Consider the following 21,119-nt stretch of genomic DNA (forward strand, 5'->3'; position numbering starts at 1 on the left):
TTGCTTTTGCTATTCTAGTTTGCTTTTTGTTCCAAATAGAATTTTGGATTGTTTTCTCAAGGTCTGTGAACTATAGTGCTGGAATTTCAGTTAGATTGCTTTGAATCTGTAGAGCAGTTTTGGAAGTATGGCCATTTTCACTATGTTGATTCTTGCTACCCAGGAGCAAGGTATGTCTTTACATTTTCTGATACCATCTTTGATCTCTTTTTTCAGAGTGCTGTAGTTTTCAGAGTAGAGGCCTTTGATTTCTTTTGTTAGGTTGATTCCTAGATATTTCAATTTTTTGGTTTCTATTGTGAAAGGAATTATTTTCCCCATTTCTCTCAGTGAGCCTGTTGTTCATGAGTCTGTTGTTTGTGTACAGGAAAGCTATTGATTTTTGTGTGTTGACCTTGTATTCAGCCACTTTACTGAATTTGGTTATTAAATCTAGAAGACTTTAGATAGAATTTTTAGGGGGTCTTCTATATAGAGTATCATGTCACCTTCAAATAATGACAGTTTGACTTCATTTCCTATCTTTACTCCTTTTATTTCTTTCTGTTGTCTAATTGCTGTGGCTAATGTTACCAAAACTGTATTGAACAGGAGTGGTGACAGTTGACAACATTGTCTTGTTCATGATTTTAGTGTGAAGGATTTCAGTTTTTGACCATTTAGTATGCTATTAGGTGTTGGTTTTTTATAGATGGCTTTTATCAGATTGAGATAGAGACTGCTATTCCTATTTTTTGTGGCTTTTTTTTTTTTTTAATCATGAATGTGTGTTGGATTTTGAATGCTTTTTCTGCATCTTTTAAGATGTTCGTATGGTTTTTGTTCTTGGCTCCATTAATACAGTGTATTCCATTGATTTGTGTATGTTGAACCATCCCTGCATCTCTGGGATGAATCCCACTTGGTCAGGGTGTATGATCTTCTTGATGATTTTGTGCATTCTGTTTGCTATTGTCTTAGTAAGTATTTTTGCATCTGTGTTTATTAGTGAGATTGGCCTATGGTTCTCTTTATTTGGGTCTTTCTCTGCTTTGGAGATCAAGGTGATGCTTGCTTCAATGAATGAATTTGGGAGTATTGCTTCCCTTGCAATTTCATTGAAGAGTTTAAAGCATAGTGGCAATAGTTCCTCTCTAAATGTCTTGTACACTTCACAGTGAATTCTACAGCCCATTTGGTGCCCAGGCTTTTCTTAGTTGGTAAGTTTTTAATTTCACTGATTGATATTGCGTTGTTTAGAATTTTTAGATCATCTTTGTTTAACTTTGCTAATTCATATGAATCTAGAAACCTGTCTATTTCTTCTATATTTTCCATCTTATTGTTGGAAAGGTTCTTGAAGTAGGTATTAATGATCCTCTGGATTTCTGCTGGGTGTGTTGTAATTTCACCCTTTGCATTCCTATTTCCATGGGTTTCAGCCTTTTCTTTCCTTTTCTTTTTTTTTTTTTTTATGAGGTTGGCTAAGGGCTTGTCAATTTTTGTTTAGTTTATTCTTTTGAAGAAAAAACTTTTGGCTTCATTGATTTAAAAAAATTTTTTTTGTATTGTTCTCTTAGTCTCCATTGCATTGATTTCTGCTCTGATCTTTATAATTTCCTCCCTTGAATGAGCTTGGGATTGTCCTACTCTTCTTTTTCTAGAAGCTTGATGTTCACTATTACGTTTAATTGAGCTTGCTCTGTTTTCCTAATATGACTGCTGTTCACTGCTATGAATTTCCCCTGTAAGATTGCTTTCATTGTGTCCCATAGATTCTGATATGTTGTGTTGTCATTTTTTTTTGTAGGAACTATCTGATTTCTTCTTTAAATTCCTCTGTGACCCATTCATTATTGAGAAGTATGTTGTTCAATTTCCATGTGTTTATGAAATTCTTGCCGTTTCTTTTGCTATTCATCTCCAGTTACATTGCACTATTGTCTGATAATATATGGAGGATCACTTGAGTTCCTTTGCACTTACTTAAACATGTTCTTTGAGCGAGTTCATGGTATATTTTGGAGAATGACCCATGTACAGCTGAAAAAAATGTGTATTCTGATTTTGTATGCTGGAACACTCTGTAAATACCTGTTAGGTTCATCCATTTAAGAGTTTCAGTTCTAGTATTTCATTGTTTATTTTAGGTCTACTTGATCCATTTGTGACAGTGGAGTATTGAGGTCCCTCACCATTATTATATTAGTGCTTATTTGATTTTTCATGTCTGTTAGTATTTATTTTATATATTTGGGCACACTAGTGTTTGGTGCATATGAATTTATGATTGTCATCTGTTCCTCTTGTTCCCTTTCCAAAGACGTAGTGTCCTTCTTGATCTCTTAATCAGTGTTGGTTTGAAAGCCACTTGATCTGCAAAGAGGATAGCTACTCCTACTTTTTCCTGGGTTCCTGTTACATGTAGTATTATTTTCCACCTTTTAGCTTTCACTCCATGAGTTTCTTTTTGAATTAAGTGTGTTTTTTGTATGCAGCATATAGTTGGATCATTCTTCTTGACATATTCTGCCAGTCTATTTATTTTGATTGGTGAATTGAGACCATTAACATCAATGGTTATAATTGACATGCATTGACTTATCCTTGTCATGACTTTTTCTTTTTGTTGGATTTTTCCCCTTTGCATGTAATTTCTTGTCATGCCTGATGGATTCATTTGCTGGGTTTCCTAGAGATGTGATCCTCATTGTCTTTTCCTAGGGTATTGTTTAAATTTTTTTGGAGGGCTGGTTAGTATTCATGAAGTTCCTCGGGTGCTCTTTGTCATGAAAGTATCTTATTTCTCCATCAGTTTTGAAAGATAGTTTTACAGAGTTCATCACTTTGGGTTGGAAGCTGTTTTCTTTTAGGGCTTGAAATACGTCACTCCAAGCTCTTGCCTTGAGAGTTGAGTGTTGAGAAGTCTGTTGAGATTCTGGTTGACTTTCCTTTTTATTGATTTGTTTCTTATCTCAAACTGCTTGTAGAATTTTGTTCTTCTGTTGGGTTTCTGGAATCTTAATTATTATATGCCTATGTGTAGATTTTTTTTTTTAATCATGGCTAAGTGGAGCCCTATAAGCCTCATGTATCTGTGTGTCAAGTTCTTTTTCCCTAATTGGGAAGTTTTCTGCTATTACTTCTGTGAACAATTCTTTTTTTTTTTTTTTTTTATGTCATCTGAACTCTTTCCTGTTTCTTCATTGACTCTGATTAGTCTTATGTTATCCTTCTTTGAATCATCTAGCAGCTGCTGGATTTGTCTTTTGTGGTCCCTTACTATTTTTAAGCGACTTTTCTTTTCCTGGACACTAATTTCAATTCTATCTTCTATATCTGAAATTCTGTCCTCGTTATTGGCTTGTTCTGCTGCCTAAACTTTCAATGAAGTTTTTAATCTCCTAGAAATCTGTTTGCATTTGTATTAGGGACTCCGTTTGTTTCCTATGTCGTAATCCGTCATGTTCCTCAGCTCCTGTTTTTTTATCTGTGTCTGCTCTAGATTTATTAATCATGTCTTATGTATGGGCACAATCTCTGCTATTATCTGATAAATAATTTCTGATTTTATTTTTTCAGGGAGTCCAGGTGGTTGAGTATCTTGTTCCATCTCATTTCCCTCTGGGGTTGCCTTAGGTGACCTGGAAGTCTGGTTCTGAGACTTCTTTACTCAACAGATACAGCCTGCTGTGCTTTTGTTGAGACAACTTTCTGCTCACCCAGTGATCTTCAATTCTAAGCAAGCCACAAAGCAGCCTTTTTTCTGCTGCTCAGCAGTATATTAATTCCTGGGTTCAGAATGGTAGCTTCCTAGATCCCTGAGCTGACCTGTCTAGGTGGGCTTCTGGCTGGGGGCTTGTGCACACTTGGAATGGTATCTAGGAGTGTCTCTTGCTGGGGCTCCATGTATCTGTTCTCTGGGAGGGCCTTTGGCTGGGGGTTGTGCACCCAAGTTCCTGGTGCCTGAGTAGGCTTCTGGCTAGGGTCACCACGCACTTATTAATGGTGTTGGGGTGAGCTCTAGCGTTACTTGTGTTCCTGTGTAGCTCTTTTCCAGCAATCCCCTTGGGTGTTGCCTGTGTACCCTAGTGGTGTGGATTCATTGGGAGTGGCCCCTGACTGGGATCTGCCTGCAGCTGTGCTGCTGTAGTTCACACCACTGCTCCCCAGGATCTGTGGGCACTCACAGATGCTATATGGTAGGCCTTTGGCTGAAGTTTGTGTGCTTGTGCAGCTTTTTTCTGGGTGGGCTTTTGGTTTGGGCAGGTGTTCCTAAGCCTCTGGGGTCATGGTGGAGTCCAGGCTGGGATCTGACTTCAGCCATGCTGCTCTGGTCCACATCATTTGTGGGAAAATTTTTCTTGTTTTAATTGAATTATCTTTGAAATTTTAAAAAAATTCAACCTCCTGTATTTTTGCTGGCCTGTTTTTAGAGTGTCTGTCTTTAGCAAATGCCATGATGCTAGCTTGATTGCACTGGCTTTATAATAAATTTTAAAAATGCATGCTATGTATCCTTAAACTTTGTGTTTTTGTAGAATAATTTTTGTTATTATAGAATTTTATAATTATTTGGGGTTTTTTTGTTTATTTTTGGTTCTAGGGATCGAGCTCACAACCTTGTGCTTGCTAGGCAGGAGGTAGCACAGCAGAGCTAAATCCACAGCCCTTTAATTGTTTGTTGAAAGCCGGATATTTTATGTGAAACAGTTGAGGCAGTAACAGTTTTGGTGTTTGGAAATGGGTCCATGTTTGTTTTCGTTTTCGTTTTTTTCCTGTTTTGGCCTTTAATGTGGAGAAAAGGGGAAAGGGTGCATTAATATAGTCAGGAATTAGGGTACTGAAGATTTGCAGTTGCTGTACCACTGTTAGTACACCTTAGGCTTCAACCCCTCTAGCAATACTTGTGTTTAGGGCAGGGCTGATTTTCCAGATGGCTTTTCTGAATATCTACTTCCCTTACAGCTCTTACATTTTTCCCTTTTGCAGTCATTTAGCAGTTCATGGAAGGATGAAGATGGAGGTGTTTTCTGATTAAGTTAACCTTGTGCCCCTAGGTCTTGGATGAGGTCATCTCAGTGGCTCTCTCCATTCTGATGTAGGCTACGGTGAGTTTTTACTCATTGCCTAAGGGTAGTAGTGTTCACCTCACATCATACTGAGGCTTTTCCATAGGATATATATTGGAAAATAATCTGGGTGGAGCTTTCATTCCATGTTCTTCCCAGCCAGGATTGTTCCATTAAATAAAATAAAGCCCTACAGGATCAGTAAAAATGTCTGGAAGAGGGTGTGGATTTTCACATTTGTTATCAGCCCTGGAAGCCCCACATTCTCTTCCTCCAGTTTTGTAGCTGACCACTCCCCAGCCCCTTCCCACACACCTGGTGTCTAGCTGCTCCTTCCCTGTGCGGCTGTGCTTGTCCTCTGTGTCTGTGCTCTGTGTCAGTCTGCAGTTGTCTTGGTCCCCCTAGATTTGGGGCTAGTTGGTTGCTCTGTGACCCTTGCTTTCTGATAGATACAGCAAAAGTCTCAAATGTGCCATTTGTCTGACTTGTTTTGTTGTATGTCCTAGAAGAACACTGATTCTCTATACCTGAACAAGCAAGCTGAAACCTGATGTTCAAAATTAATAATTGTAACTTGGAGGGAGGTATTTTACATTATCTATGTGTTTATCATCTAATTATACATACCTTGTACTTCATTTAGAGCAACTTTTAAAAGAAAAAAACCAAAACAAAACAAAAGGCAGTACATAAATTTACTGTATTAAAGAAAAAGAACAATGGATGTGTTTCATTTCCAAATTACCCTAATGGTCTTTCCACTGCCCTTCTGCCTGGAAATCAAAAAGTCAGCTATAAAGAGATGGCTCTGCCAGTACTCCTATTCAAGAAAGATTACAATGGTGAAATCTAACATGCATTTTAAATTGAATTAATGAGATTACTAAGATTGTAAGACAGGTTGGCTAAATCTTAATAATGAAGCTAAGAAATATTAGATATTTAATAAGACACATACTGTATATGAAAGTAAGACCTTCTAGGATACTGCTGCTTTTAAATAGGGTGACTAGCCCAGCATGGTGGCGCATGCCTGTAATCCTAGCACTTGGGAAGCTGAGGTAGGAGAATCACTGAGAGTTGCAAAAGGCCAGACTGTGCTATGTAGTGAGTTCAAGGCCAGCCTAGACTACATAGCAATACCTTATCTCAAAAGCAAACAAACAAAAGTAAATAATAAAGTGATTATCTGTGTATGAGTATGCTATCCTACCTAACACATTATCCATTATCTCTTTTGTAATAAATATATATCCACAAACATGGAAAAATTTATTTTAGACTGAACTACTCATGGTTTGTTTATGTATACTTTGGAGAGATTTTTCTTTTTACAAATGATGAAATGCAAACTTGACAGAAAAATGTGGCTCTTTTTACCTGTTGGTGTATATGTTCCCAAGTAGGTGACTTGGAAATAATTGAGAAATGAATATAGGAATTCTGAGTTTACTGAATGTTTTATGTAATATTTTAAAGGTGGCAACTTTTCCACTCAGTGCCATTCATTCATAAAGCAAATTTATTGAGCATTTATGAGGCACTAAGAAAAATTTTGAGTGGTGTAATTACCCAAGTGGTGTAGCTGCTTAGTATTTTTAGGGAAGAGTGTAAACTTCATGATAGAATCTTACAACCGCCCCCCAGCCTTTATTCATTTCATAATTCTTTTCTCTTATACTTTGTTCACTGGTCTTTATATTCTTCAAGCTTCAAATGAATTTATGTGTTTTTACTGTGTCTCCTCCTCTACTCCTAGCTATTTTGACTTCAACCTCAGTTCCCATCTTCTCTGACCTCTCCTCACATCTTCCCTACCGAAATTAGTTTAGGTTGCCTCCTGTGTAGTCCCACAACACTGAATTGGCATGGATTAGCCATATTCTCATTCTACATTATATACTACATGAACTATATTGTATGGCTGTACAGGCTGAGTATCCCTTATCTAAAGTGCTAAGAACCAGAAGTGTTCCACATCTTTATTTGATGTTAGAGTGTTTGCATAGACTTTACTGTTTGAAGTGCTCAAAATTTTAGATTTTGGAGTACTTTGGAATTCAGATTTTTTCAGATTAGGGATGTTCTTCCTGGGTCACTGGTTTTTCATCACCCTTCTTTGGGTTCATAAAAGACAAAATACGTACGAAAGATATAATAAAGTAGGTTTTCCTAAATTGAGCCTGTTCCTTTCGGTTAGGATTGTCCTGCCTTCCTTCTCTCAGCCTAGGGAGTTATAATAGGTTCTTCAAAACTTGGTTCACCTGAGCATCTCCTACTTGAGCATTTCTCTAATATTCTCTGCTTCCCTGCCTCCATATCTCTGATGTTGATCACTTCTTATTTACTGTGTTAGTAATTTTACTACTTTTTGTGATAGTGGTGAGCACACTGCATTGAAGATACTTCTCTTTCATTGTAGATAGCAACAGTGTCATCCTTAATCTATTGTGAGCACCATGCTAAATTCTGGGAGTACATTGATATGCAAAACAAACTTAGTTTCTATTCTCTATTCTCTTGATGTTTAAGGTCTAAAGAGAAAAAATTGATGGACATGAAATATCAAATTGCAGGACTTGATGTGCAGTGAAAGAGAATTTATTGATGCTGTGAATCCAGATAATAAAATTTGACCTTAAAGTGACTTTTAAAGTTAAAATTGTAGATAAAGGAGGAGTTACCCTCCACGAAGAAGGAAAGGAAATGCATACCAGGTAGGGGAAACTGCAAGTGAAAAGGCCCTTCTGTACTTGTATCTGACAGAGGTCATTGAAAGAAGCCTAGTGTGGTTGCAGCAGCATTTGAAAATTCACTGCTGCAGAGGGAAGTCAGTGAGTGGTTGTAGCAGCACAGGTAAAAGGTACAGTGGGCATTTGGGTTAGGGTCATGCTGTTCCAGACAGAAGTGTATTTGAGAGTTTAGAAACGTTGATTGTTGCACAGTAGTTAGTTGGATTTTGGTGTCTGGAATTACTGACTGATTTAGAAGGGAGTTGTAGAAAATATTCATGAATTTCTGTTGCTCATTACTGGATGGATTTTGTCTTCTTCACCCTCTTACGTGCTAAACATTTTATTGAGCACATGACAGACATCAAGTAAATGTTTTTGAAAGTGAATGAGCATTGTTTTATTTACAAAACAGCTATATTCAGCCTTAGGTACATCACCTGAATAGGAAATGCACTATTCAATGGAATAAAACTTGATAAATTTTTTTTTCTTTGAAATTCGGAAATTCATGAAATGGGATCTAGAATATAGTTATCTTTGTACAGTCTTTTAAAGTAAACTTTGTATGTTATAAGCTTTATGAAGTGCTGTAATCTTGTGAGAGACAATAAAACCTTTCTAAATTCTATAGAATTCTTACTTTTTTATAAAGTGATAATCGAAGTTTTTACTTCCCTCTGCCACAGATTTTACAGCCTTGTCATGTACAATTCAAGCCTTTCCTCACTGACTCAAAAAAGATAGAGAGAATATTGAGATCTAGTTTTGTCTATTTTCTACTACTCTTATCCTATAGTATACTGAATTACCAACACATATACACATAAACACACATACTCAATCACTGTATTTTTTATAGTGATGTTATTGGAAATGTGAATTATTTAGACTAGTATTCTTGAAGAGTTGAGACAAAAAACATTTTTTGTTCTAGAAGTTTATTGATTGATTACAGTACTGGGGATTCACTTTTTTTGTATTTTTGAGACAGGTTCTCTCTTAAGTTGCTGAGTTGCCCAGGCTGGACTTAAACTTGGAGTTTTCTTGCCTCAGCCTCCCAGAGTGATGGAATTACACACATGCACCTGAACACCTGGCCTTTATTTTATTTTCAAAACATTCATAATTAGTAATACTGATGTTTCTAGTCAACCACATTCAAACTGCTCCGTGCTGTGTTTTCCAGGTGTGTTCTGCTCCCACTCTCGGGAATGAAGCCTCCACAGCAGAGCCTGTACCTGCTCGTGGACTCTGTTGATGAAGGGTGTACCATCTCGGAAGGTGAACAGACGTCGACCAGCTTCTCGGGGACTGTGGCAGAGCTCTTAGCTGGTCACCATGAGTTCTTTCCACCATGGCTATTGCTTCTATGTTCTGCCAGGAAACAGAGTAAGGCCGTTACTAAAATGTTTACTGGTAAGCATAATTCCTTACTGCTTTCCAAATGAATGTTTAATGTGTGTTTCTTGCTTAGAACAAAGTCTGCAGTTGAAAATCTGGATGTTGCCTCAGCTCTTCTGTACTGTGCCTTTTAATATTATATTAAAAGCAATCCATAGCGCGTTTGAAAAACAGATAAAAATTACTTTTCCAAGTTCTTTTCCTGACTACCTTAGTAAAAGAATAGCAGTGTTGAATGCCATCTTTGCTGCTGTGTATCTGTGGGGCTACCTTTGCTGTGCTGTTATATCGTGGCGGTTTATATTGCTTCTAAGTAGCATAGCATCTTAGGGGTAGTAGATAAGCCTCTGGACTTAAAAAAAACCTATAGCAGTTACTCTGGGTATTTTTCTTTGTGAAAGAAGAGAGAATTAATAGCCCTTTAGTATACCTTTTGAAATATTTTCATGTTTTCTCATCTGTAAGAGAAAAGTTCATATAATGTGTAAAAGTACATGAATAGTTATATTTCTTTTTGCCTTACATTATTCTTTTACTTTTTTTTTCTAACAACAGTAAAGTTGGGTTATTCCTTTTAGATTATATGAAGCTCTCTTCTGTACTCTTTGGTTAATAAAAAGAATGTGAAGCAGGACCTTTCATAAGAGTTACAGTGTAATTGAAGAGATGTTAATTGCGTTGATTATTTTGCCATATTAGTTTTATTATGAATATTTTTTTACATTGTGTATTACACATTTGTAATACATAATGATTACATTTATTGTGGGGAATTTGTACATGAATATAAAACATATTAATCAGTTTCAAGTAGTTCTGTGCATTTTAAAGTATGGCAAAACCTTTTATTAATTTGTTAAGGTGATTATTTTTTGAACCAGCTTTATTCCCTTATGTAGGACTGATATTTAGTAAGTGCTTCATAAATGTTGCTATTATTCTCATTTTGTAGCAAAAGTAAATTTTGAGTCCTATTCCTAATACTCCTTTTAAATCAAGGTTATTGGTTTTAAATGTGGGTAATATTCCTCTCTATGAATAAATTTCCCAGTTATATTTCTGCTATCTCATTCATGGCATTTAGATTTTCAGTTTTTTACTACAGGTTGAGCAATCTTCATCTGAAAATTCAAAGTTGGAAAAGCACCAAAATCTAAAACTTGTGTTGTCACAATGCCACAAGTAGAAAATTCCATTTTGTGAAAGTTAGTTTCGTGCAAGAAATACTTGAAGTACTATATAAAATTACCTTTACATTATAGGTATAAGGGGTGTATGAGATATAAGTGGATTTAGATTTAGATATGGGTCTTATTCCCCAAGACATCTCTTTCTCTCTCTATCCCCCACCACCATCTGTGTGTGTGTGTGTGTGTGTGTGTGTGTGTGTGTACACATACATATACATATAAATGCTTGCAAATACTCCATGGTCTAAAAAAAAAACACGAAAATACTTAAGGTCCTAGGTGTTTTGGCTATGGAATATTCAACCTGTTTTTAAAAAAAATACTTCATGAATATGCATGTCTACATCTTGTATTAGGGTGCTAAAGGTTTGTGTTATAAGTCTAGATTTGGGTTTATTCGGCCTTAAAAAAAAGGCTTAAAGAGGAAAGGTTTTTGTGGTCCATGGTTTCAGAAGTTTCATTCCATGGTCAATGGGGTCCATTGCTTTAGGGTTGAAGTGAAGCAGAACAGTATGGCAGCAGGGATTAGCAGAGACAGAAGATAGCAGGCAGAATGCAGAGAGCCAGCAGGAGAGCCAGACTGGAAAGGGCTAGGATGAGATAGAATCCCTAAGATCGCACCACCACCAGGATCCACTCCTTTCAAATGGGCTCCACCTCCTGTTGCATTCATATCCCAAAGATGCTATCAGATTGTGGTCTCATAAATGGCCCAGTCCATTGAAGGTGGAACACTCAGTTCAGCCACTTCCCACAAAGCCCATCTGCTTGGGCCAGGCAGTTAGCACGTACATTTTGGAGGACATTTCAAATCTAAAACACGACAATTTGGAAATTGCTAGGTTATAGAGTATATACAATTAGAACTTCAGTTAATTTTGCCAGATTACCAGTTATTATGCTTTAAATAATTTATATTCCTGCCAAAACCATGGTTTCTCTTTTTCTGCATTCTCATCAGTCAACATTTATTTTGAGACCTGTTTTTATCTGCTTTAGGGTCTTACATTTTAAGTTTTGGTTAAATGTTCTTCCCTTGAACTTCTAACTTCTCATTTAGGGTACTACTCAGGTATTTAACAGTGTTTTCTATTGTGGCTCTATTTCTGGCTCCCTGTCTAGTCAGTTTTGCAGTCACTCTCTTTATCTGAATTATCTCTGTGTATCTTACAATTGTTTTTATTTTATATTTGTTTACTTACTCCCTAGGATATTGTCTCCTTGAGAATAGGAGCTTTTCCTCTCGTCCACTGCTTATCTCCTTAGCATCTAGAACACAGCTTGGAACAAAACTGCCTTTCAGTGATTTGCAGTTACATGAATTTGTATTTCCTTTCAACTATAATTTATTGGAAAATGGCAGCAAATTAGGAATCAGAACTAGATTATGGTCAGATTCTCTTTATTCATTTCCTCTCCTGAGATATTAATTATTAATAACTGAGTTTTATATAAACATTTGGTCACTTTCCCATTGATACTTAATTTTGAGTTTGGGGGTAAAAATTTTAAGAATATGACTAAAGTTATTAATATATATTATCAGTTGCTTTTCAGAAATATACATATCAGGTTATATTCCTGTCTGAAAATATTGTTTCTTTGTATTTCCATCAGTGTTAAATTATATTTTGAAAGTGTTAATTTGATGTTGGTCATGTGATCTGTCATTTTACATGGCCTGAGATCTGTGTCCCTTTTTTTGGGGGGCGGGGGTACCGGGGATCAAACTCAGGACTTTACGCTTGTGCGTAAAAGACAGCGGAACCACAGAGCTAAATCCCAGCAAGTGTTTGTTAATTTGAGATGTGAAAATGCCCTCATTTTTATTTGTACTTTCTGTTTATGATTTAATTCTTCATCCCCATGCTTAATTTTATCAATTTGTCTTTTTTTTCTGTGACGTTTTACTGACTTTTATATATGTTTTTATCAGTAAGTCAGGGTTTTCTTATTGTCAGTACGGCTTTTGTTTCACTTTCATTCTTTGCAACTATTTTGTTTGGCTTTTTAAAATTGTTATTGTGCATTCCATTATATGTAATCTAATGTAGTGTCCTTTACTATTCCATATTTTATATTTTATTATTCATGTAAGATATTTTCTACTAAACGGTATAAAATGAAGCTCTCACTTCAATACTTTATCAACCCATATGTTTTCTAAGTCAATTCTTCAAGATAATAAGTAACTGCAGTGAGCATCAGTATAAAAGTATTGGCATGGGTCCTGTCATTCTACTTTGACTAGCTCCATGTGATTTTAGAACCTAAGAAATGTTTTAAGAGAAATGTTTCAATAGTGAAGTGTTTCAGCATTTCAGTAAATTATATTTTTATTCTCCTAAGAGTTTTGATAATGTCAGTCTTACAATTTTTAAGTGCTTTGTAGCAATGTATTTTCAATATCTTTAAGGTTTTTAAATTTGTGATTAATAGATATTTTTAGCTATAGTTTTTTGTTTTGTATTTTTTGGAAGTGCTGAAATTACTGTGGTTTCACATGTGCCGGGCAAGCCATCAACTACTGAGCTACACCCTTGGCCTTTTCACTCTGTTTTAATGAACAAATACCTATTATTAATGATGCACATAATTTCTATTAATATCCATATTATGGAGTAGTTTGAGCTGGGGGAGATTTATTTTTAAGTTGCAAATATTTCAAATCAATGTTTTATGAAATTCTGTACTTTATAGAAATTTGTGTCCCTATTCCCTCTCTCAAACATTTGTATTTTCTTCTACAACTTTGTGTTCGTTCCTATTCTCATGAAAAGAAGGAACTTCAAAATCAAACAAAACAATCAAATTCCTAGTTATGCTAATCACTACTTACTTCAGGAAATTTATTTAACATTTCTGTACTTTAGCTTTTTTAATATAATGGTATACTTATATCTCTGGCGGGCTTGTCATACAAGGTTATGTGAACTATGCACTTAAAGTGCTTCCCTAAAATACTTGACTCAATAAATCTTGCTCTTATTTATTCCTTTCTGAGAAACCAAACCTGTTACTATGGAGTTTTACAGGATTAGCCTAGTTTGTGTTTTAATTATTTCAAGTTTTAATCATGAGATCTCAATTAGTTTAAATTGTATTTATTCATTGTTATGTGACCTTTCATATAAATTAATCTGTATTCACGTGTCACATTGAAAGCTTAAAAATAGTGTGTAATAAAAATACTGTTGTTTTAAATAAATTTTATTAACAAGCCAGGTATTTCCCTTTTTTTGTCTTAAATCATTTTAATGAATTTGTAAAGTTAAACACTAATGGACACATAGAAAAACGTTTAGAGAGGTCATTGGTAAATTTGGATTGTTACAAATTTCTCAGTGTTTCAGAAGTTCTTGTGTCAGGAATTATGTCTTCATAATGAAATTTATATTTTGAAATGATTTATATGTTGAGCATTTAATTATTATTTATATGTGTATATGAACAGATTCCTTTTTGATATAGATTTAGGACAAAGTAAATTTGTTCTTCATGCTTCATTTACATTGAGTTGTGTTTTTCGATATATTTATCTGCTTCATTTCAGTTTTTCAAGGTTGGTATCACGTAATTGAATTTATCAATTTTCTCTCCAAAGCTATTGCTTATCCTTCAGAGGTATCTTTTTTTAAATCCTTTTAACAATGCCAGATGTTCAGCAATTCCTTTACTCTTCCCTCCTCCATGTTCACCAAGCTGCACATAATCTAGCTCTTATTAATAATTCCCACGTCTGTCATTTATCTTTATATTTGCTACTGCTGCTATGGTTATCAAAGGCTTTATGATTCTCATGTAGAATTTATCCCAGCCCTGTCGAAAAGATTTTGCTTTTAGTTTTGACTCATTGCAGTTGATAATGGAAGTTAGAATGGTCTTTCATAATGTGAATCTGGTCAAGTTAATGCCTGGAAGAGTTTATTCATGTAGCAATTTTTTGTTTCCTCTGTAAGATAAATACACAATTACATAATAAATTCGTGTCTGTAGGTCATGATACAATTCCTTTCTGAAAACGAAATAGAATTTCAAATAACTGTAACTAGTATGCTTCTAGGTTAATGTGAATGTTATTAAATGGCTCTGTTTTTACAATGCTAATGTTTTGTAAGCTGAATTTAACCAAGTTATATCTTAATTGGTTCAAACTATTTATTGAGGCTGAGACTTAATTATCTAAATTTGATAACTTCTAAAATAAAGAATTTAAAGGCAGTGACAGGTTATTCTTAATTAAATGTAAATAACCCCCCCATAACTATGGCTAGTACATATTCAAGTACATTATATGGGTGGAAATATATCAGTTATTTACGTGAAAAAATCATCATCTTATAAACAAGTTTTATTTGTTGTTTCTCTTGCAACTTTTTTTTAATCATTTAGGAGTTCAGAAAATCTTAACAAAGGTACTTTTATAGCTGTGTAAACTTCTTATGCCGAGGTCAACAAACCACTGAAAGAATTAAGTATTTCCATTTGTTGATACAAAAATGAAATTATTTCTCTGCCATCCATATATTTTATTAATTGCCTTTTTATTGGTCTATTATATGTTGAAGACATTTTCTTTGAAGATTTGGCAGCTTCTATAATGCATCTGCTGTTTTGTTTCTTCAGGCTTTCGAAAAATAAGTTTAGATGACCTTCGGAAGGCATACATTGTCAAGGATGTTCAGCAGTACATTCTTCATCGGTTAGATCAAGAAGAAGCTTTGCGACAACACCTCACTAAAGAAACTGCAGAGATGTTAAATCAACTGCACATTAAAAGCAGTGGATGCTTTCTTTATCTAGAACGAGTTTTAGATGGAGTTGTAGAAAATTTTATTATGTTAAGAGAGATTCGTGACATCCCGGGAACTCTAAATGGTCTCTATCTCTGGCTTTGCCAAAGACTTTTTGTAAGAAAACAGTTTGCAAAAGTTCAACCTATTTTAAATGTGATTCTTGCAGCCTGCCGACCTTTGACCATAACGGAATTATATCATGCAGTATGGACCAAAAATATGTCTTTAACCTTGGAAGACTTTCAACGCAAGTTAGATGTCCTGTCTAAACTTCTTGTTGATGGACTAGGAAATACTAAAATACTGTTTCACTATAGTTTTGCAGAATGGCTTCTAGATGTGAAGCACTGCACTCAGAAGTATTTATGTAACGCAGCTGAAGGACACAGAATGTTGGCTATGAGTTATACCTGTCAAGCAAAGAATTTAACACCATTGGAAGCACAAGAATTTGCTTTGCACTTAATTAATTCAAACCTACAATTAGAGACAGCTGAGTTAGCTCTGTGGATGATATGGAATGGTGCACCTGTTAGAGACTCTCTGTCTACTTTAATTCCCAAGGAACAAGAAGTACTACAGCTGTTGGTTAAAGCTGGTGCTCACGTCAACAGTGAAGATGATCGCACATCATGCATTGTTCGACAAGCTTTAGAGAGAGAGGATTCCATTCGGACATTATTAGATAATGGAGCTTCAGTAAATCAGTGTGATTCAAATGGAAGAACATTATTGGCTAATGCTGCATACAGTGGCAATCTTGATGTAGTGAATTTACTTGTTTCTAGGGGAGCAGATTTAGAAATAGAAGATGTTCATGGACATACACCACTCACTCTAGCTGCTAGGCAAGGACATACCAAGGTGGTTAATTGTTTGATTGGATGTGGAGCAAATATTAATCATACCGATCAAGATGGTTGGACAGCATTACGATCTGCTGCCTGGGGAGGCCATACTGAGGTCGTTTCTGCACTACTTTATGCTGGCGTAAAAGTGGATTGTGCAGATGCTGATAGTCGAACAGCTTTGAGAGCAGCAGCATGGGGTGGCCACGAAGATATTGTACTGAATTTGCTACAGCATGGTGCTGAAGTTAACAAAGCTGATAATGAAGGTAGAACTGCTTTGATAGCAGCAGCATACATGGGACATAGAGAGATTGTGGAACATCTGCTGGACCACGGAGCAGAAGTAAATCACGAGGATGTTGATGGCAGGACTGCACTGTCTGTAGCTGCGCTTTGTGTGCCTGCCAGTAAAGGACACGCATCAGTTGTTAGCCTTCTAATCGATCGAGGTGCAGAAGTAGATCATTGTGATAAAGACGGTATGACTCCACTGCTGGTAGCTGCCTATGAAGGACATGTTGATGTGGTTGACCTGCTTCTAGAAGGAGGAGCGGATGTAGATCACACAGATAACAATGGTCGAACACCCCTGTTAGCAGCAGCTTCTATGGGCCATGCTTCAGTGGTAAACACACTTTTGTTTTGGGGTGCAGCTGTGGATAGTATTGATAGTGAAGGCAGGACGGTCCTCAGCATAGCTTCAGCACAAGGAAATGTCGAGGTGGTACGCACTCTCCTGGACAGAGGGTTAGATGAAAATCACCGAGATGATGCTGGATGGACACCTTTGCACATGGCAGCCTTCGAAGGCCACAGGTTAATATGTGAAGCGCTTATTGAACAAGGTGCTAGAACAAATGAGATTGACAATGATGGACGAATCCCTTTCATCTTAGCTTCACAAGAGGGTCATTATGATTGTGTTCAGATATTATTAGAAAATAAATCCAACATTGATCAGAGAGGTTATGATGGCAGAAATGCACTGCGGGTTGCTGCATTAGAAGGACACAGAGACATTGTTGAATTGCTTTTTAGCCATGGAGCTGATGTTAATTATAAAGATGCTGATGGGAGGCCCACGCTTTATATATTGGCTTTAGAAAACCAACTTACAATGGCTGAATACTTTTTAGAAAATGGTGCAAATGTAGAAGCAAGCGATGCTGAAGGAAGGACAGCACTTCATGTTTCCTGTTGGCAAGGCCACATGGAAATGGTACAGGTGCTGATAGCTTATCATGCTGATGTCAATGCTGCAGACAATGAAAAGCGCTCTGCTTTGCAGTCTGCAGCCTGGCAGGGCCACATGAAAGTGGTTCAGCTCCTGATTGAGCATGGTGCAGTAGTTGACCATACATGTAATCAAGGTGCAACTGCACTCTGTATCGCAGCCCAGGAGGGACACATTGATGTTGTGCAGGTGTTGCTGGAGCATGGTGCTGACCCAAACCATGCTGATCAATTTGGACGTACTGCCATGCGTGTTGCAGCCAAAAATGGACATTCTCAAATAATTAAGTTATTAGAAAAATACGGTGCATCTAGTTTGAATGGCTGTTCTCCCTCACCTGTTCACACAATGGAGCAAAAACCTCTACAATCAGTGTCCTCAAAAATGCAGTCATTGACAATTAAATCAAATAGCTCTGGCAGTACTGGCGGAGGGGACATGCAGCCTTCACTACATGGCTTACCTAATGGACCAGCTCATGCATTCAGTTCTCCCTCAGAATCTCCAGATTCTACTGTTGATCGGCAGAAATCATCATTGTCAAATAATTCCCTGAAAAGCTCAAAAAATTCATCTTTGAGAACTACTTCATCTACAGCGACAGCTCAAACAGTACCAATTGATAGCTTTCATAACTTGTCATTTACAGAACAAATTCAGCAGCACTCATTGCCACGCAGTAGAAGTCGACAGTCAATTGTATCCCCATCTTCCACAACACAGTCCTTAGGACAAAGTCACAATTCACCAAGTAGTGAGTTTGAGTGGAGTCAAGTGAAGCCCAGTTTGAAGTCAACTAAAGCAAATAAAGGGGGGAAATCAGAAAATTCTGGTAAATCTGGATCAGCTGGGAAGAAAGCTAAACAAAGTAATTCCTCACAGCCAAAGGTTTTAGAGTACGAGATGACTCAATTTGACAAAAGAGGACCCGTTGCCAAATCTGGGACTAGTGCACCACCTAAACAAGTGCCAGCAGAATCTCAGTGTAAAATCATACCTTCAACTCCGCAGGAAATCGGCCGATCTCAGCAGCAGTTTCTCATTCACCAACAAAGTGGGGAACAGAAGAAGAGAAATGGCATAATGACAAATCCAAACTACCATCTTCAGAGCAACCAGGTTTTTCTTGGTAGGGTTTCAGTTCCACGGACAGTACAGGACAGAGGGCCTCAGGAAGTATTGGAGGGGTACCCTTCCTCAGAGACAGAATTAAGCCTTAAGCAAGCCCTGAAGCTTCAGATTGAGGGTTCTGACCCAAGCTTCAACTATAAGAAGGAAACACCGCTATAAAAGGTAATATTTCACCAACACGCAGAATAACCTATCAAAAGTATAGTTCACTGCCCTTGGGATAGATACTTCATGGCTGATTCAATCCTCACCCAATATCTAGCTCATCTCCCAGCTAGACCTTCCTTACCTTATTGCCCTTTTAAATTTGAATTCTCCCACTTCTAGCACTCGCTTTCCACCTTCCCCCTTCATGCTACCTAAAGCACTTACTATTTAACATGCTTTTTTGTTTATCTGTTAGGTTTACTATTTGTCTCTCTGACTGAAATATAAGCTTGTGAAAGTGGGAATTTTTGTTTTGTTCAATGCTATATTCCTTATATTTGGAAGAGTGTGTGAACCTATGGTGATATCTCAGTCAAAATGTGCTGGAGAAGTGCATTAATAAATGACTTTATATACTATTTATGGATTCCATATTTAGAATTTTTCCCCCTCTTAATAGATCTTTGATGGCGATAGAGGGTGTGGCTTCTTCTGTAATGTATTTTTGTTTGAATAAATAGTACTGTAGATAGTTGATAAATGTTAATTTTATTTGTATTTATCAGTAAAGCTTTATTATGGAAGATCTTTTAGAAATCTTTCAAGTACTGTTTTTCACATACTGTGCCCAAAATTGGTCTGAAAGATGGTAAATGAATGTTTTGGCAAGAATGCATATTTAGAGTCCAATATATTCAGACAAAATAGTTTTTTATTAATAAAAATGTTTTGCCTTTTCTCCACCACAAAGGATAGTACACTAATTAATAGAGAAAAATAGATACGTACATATTTTTATGTGACGGATAATTTTTAAGGAGCACATTTCCCATGTTGACAGTAAATCTGAGAATTGTTTAAGAATCTTCTCATTTATACTAGGGTTGTGTCCTACTTTGCTCATTCGTTTTTCTTCCTTTAACAAAGATGTACTGTTAAGCAAACCGATGTCTCCCTTTTTTGGTTGTTTTGGGGGGCTGTGCTTTGGTGGGGTGTGATAAGTGAAATATCACTATAAATGAATTCTCCCTTATAAACAGCTTTCAATGTGAATTCACGGATAAGCAGTAAAATGTCATTTAAAAATAATTTGTATGAAATAGTCAACTCCTTCTCCCCTGCCACGTATTTTAAAAAGATTTAGCTCTGATATTACACCGCTCCAACTCTTAGGATAGCAATGTAAGGCCAAAACATGTAAATTAAGGTTGATTAGCATTTTGCAGAATCTTTAAAAGTGACTTATTGTTAAATAATGAAAATGAATCGCTAATAGACAAGTTTATTATATTTGTGCTTTGTGATAAACATATACATAGATGAATGGATATACATATTCTTCTATAAGGTCTTAAAATATGTATAATTACATATAAAAATTAACTTTTTTTTTTAACCTTTGAATTAGTTTCCTGTTCTGTGAAACAGAAGACATTGTGATTGAAGTGGTTCCTCAACTACTGGATGAAAACAAAATGCCTATTGATGTGATGAAATAAAAGTGAAGAATGTGATATCTGCAGTACAGTTACCTTAATTACTGTAATGTGCCTAAAGAGTGAGGCTGCCTTCTCATTGTAATCCTCTGTGCTTAAAAAGTTTTTTTGTGTGCTTTGTATTCACAACACAGAATAAGCACTTTTTAAAAAGAAAAAAATGCAGGTGTATACTGCAGTTCCCCGATAAAGCTGGAAATTTTTTGAGTAAAGTATTTTAAGATTTGATAAATGTGCATGTGCCACGGTCAAGTGTATATGAAAAGGCAGTGTTCTTTGTATTTTTTTTTTCTTTTTGTGGCAAAAGAAACTTAATGCATAATGTTTCAATCACATTTGCATTGTAGTGTGTGGCCTGTTTCTTGTATCTTTAAAAATGTTGCTCAATAAAATAAATATTGGAACTATTTTATGTTCACTACACCTTCAGCACTGGATTGAAATGAGTTTCTATGTAAATGCAACATTGCAGTAAGAAAAATTGGTTTCTTGACAGATTTTCAAAAAATAATTTCTACTATTAGGGAGCTGCTTTAAGTAGTTTAAATCTGGACTTTCTTAATAGAATACTCCTCATCTCTGGCTAACAGTGTCAAAGCAAGCAAACAACCAGACTAGGCAGAGCAGAGCTCCTTTTCATTCACAGGGATGCAATTTCACCTCCCACTTGCTTGTCATTCCACCTCCAGAAAGACAGACTATCATTCCTGAGGCGTGAATATTCTCAGGGACAAAGCCATGCCTCAGACACATGTGTGCGCTGAGGGAGATGCACCTGTCTATCCGAGGGTAGTTTTTTGATCCCTGAACTATTCATTGACTACCCTTATCTCTTCCTCACAGCAAAGTAAACTGTAGTTTATCAGTGTAAACATTAATGCTGGCTTCTTTCTCAGCTGTTTCTACTTGTAAATCACTGCATGACCAAAACAGCCCCACTGAAAATCAGTTGGTTAAATGTAATGGTTCAGTTGGATGAATATTCTTGATGAATGTAATATGTGCTGTCCTTCACAGATGACATCGCTTATTCATTAGTCACAGCACATATGTATTTTTAACTGTTTTTTTTTTTTTTTTTTTTTCA

The 21,119-nt window shown here is 36.2% G+C and overlaps 1 protein-coding gene across 1 annotated transcript in view; it reads left to right on the plus strand.

Moving 5' to 3' along the window:
* Ankrd50 (ankyrin repeat domain 50) overlaps positions 1-21,112 on the plus strand; it is a 39,090-nt gene extending 17,978 nt beyond the window's left edge. The window contains exons 2-4 of the mRNA XM_010611243.3: positions 8,973-9,202; positions 15,004-18,551; positions 19,945-21,112. Of these exons, the coding sequence (XP_010609545.1) occupies positions 8,973-9,202; positions 15,004-18,548 (3,775 nt within the window). The 3' untranslated portion in view covers positions 18,549-18,551; positions 19,945-21,112. The remainder of the gene's footprint in view (positions 1-8,972; positions 9,203-15,003; positions 18,552-19,944) is intronic.
* Positions 21,113-21,119: the final 7 nt, after the last annotated feature.

This window comes from Fukomys damarensis, unplaced genomic scaffold (assembly GCF_012274545.1).
Source record: "Fukomys damarensis isolate Sample0158 unplaced genomic scaffold, DMR_v1.0_HiC HiC_scaffold_38, whole genome shotgun sequence".
Classification (NCBI taxonomy): domain Eukaryota; kingdom Metazoa; phylum Chordata; class Mammalia; order Rodentia; family Bathyergidae; genus Fukomys; species Fukomys damarensis.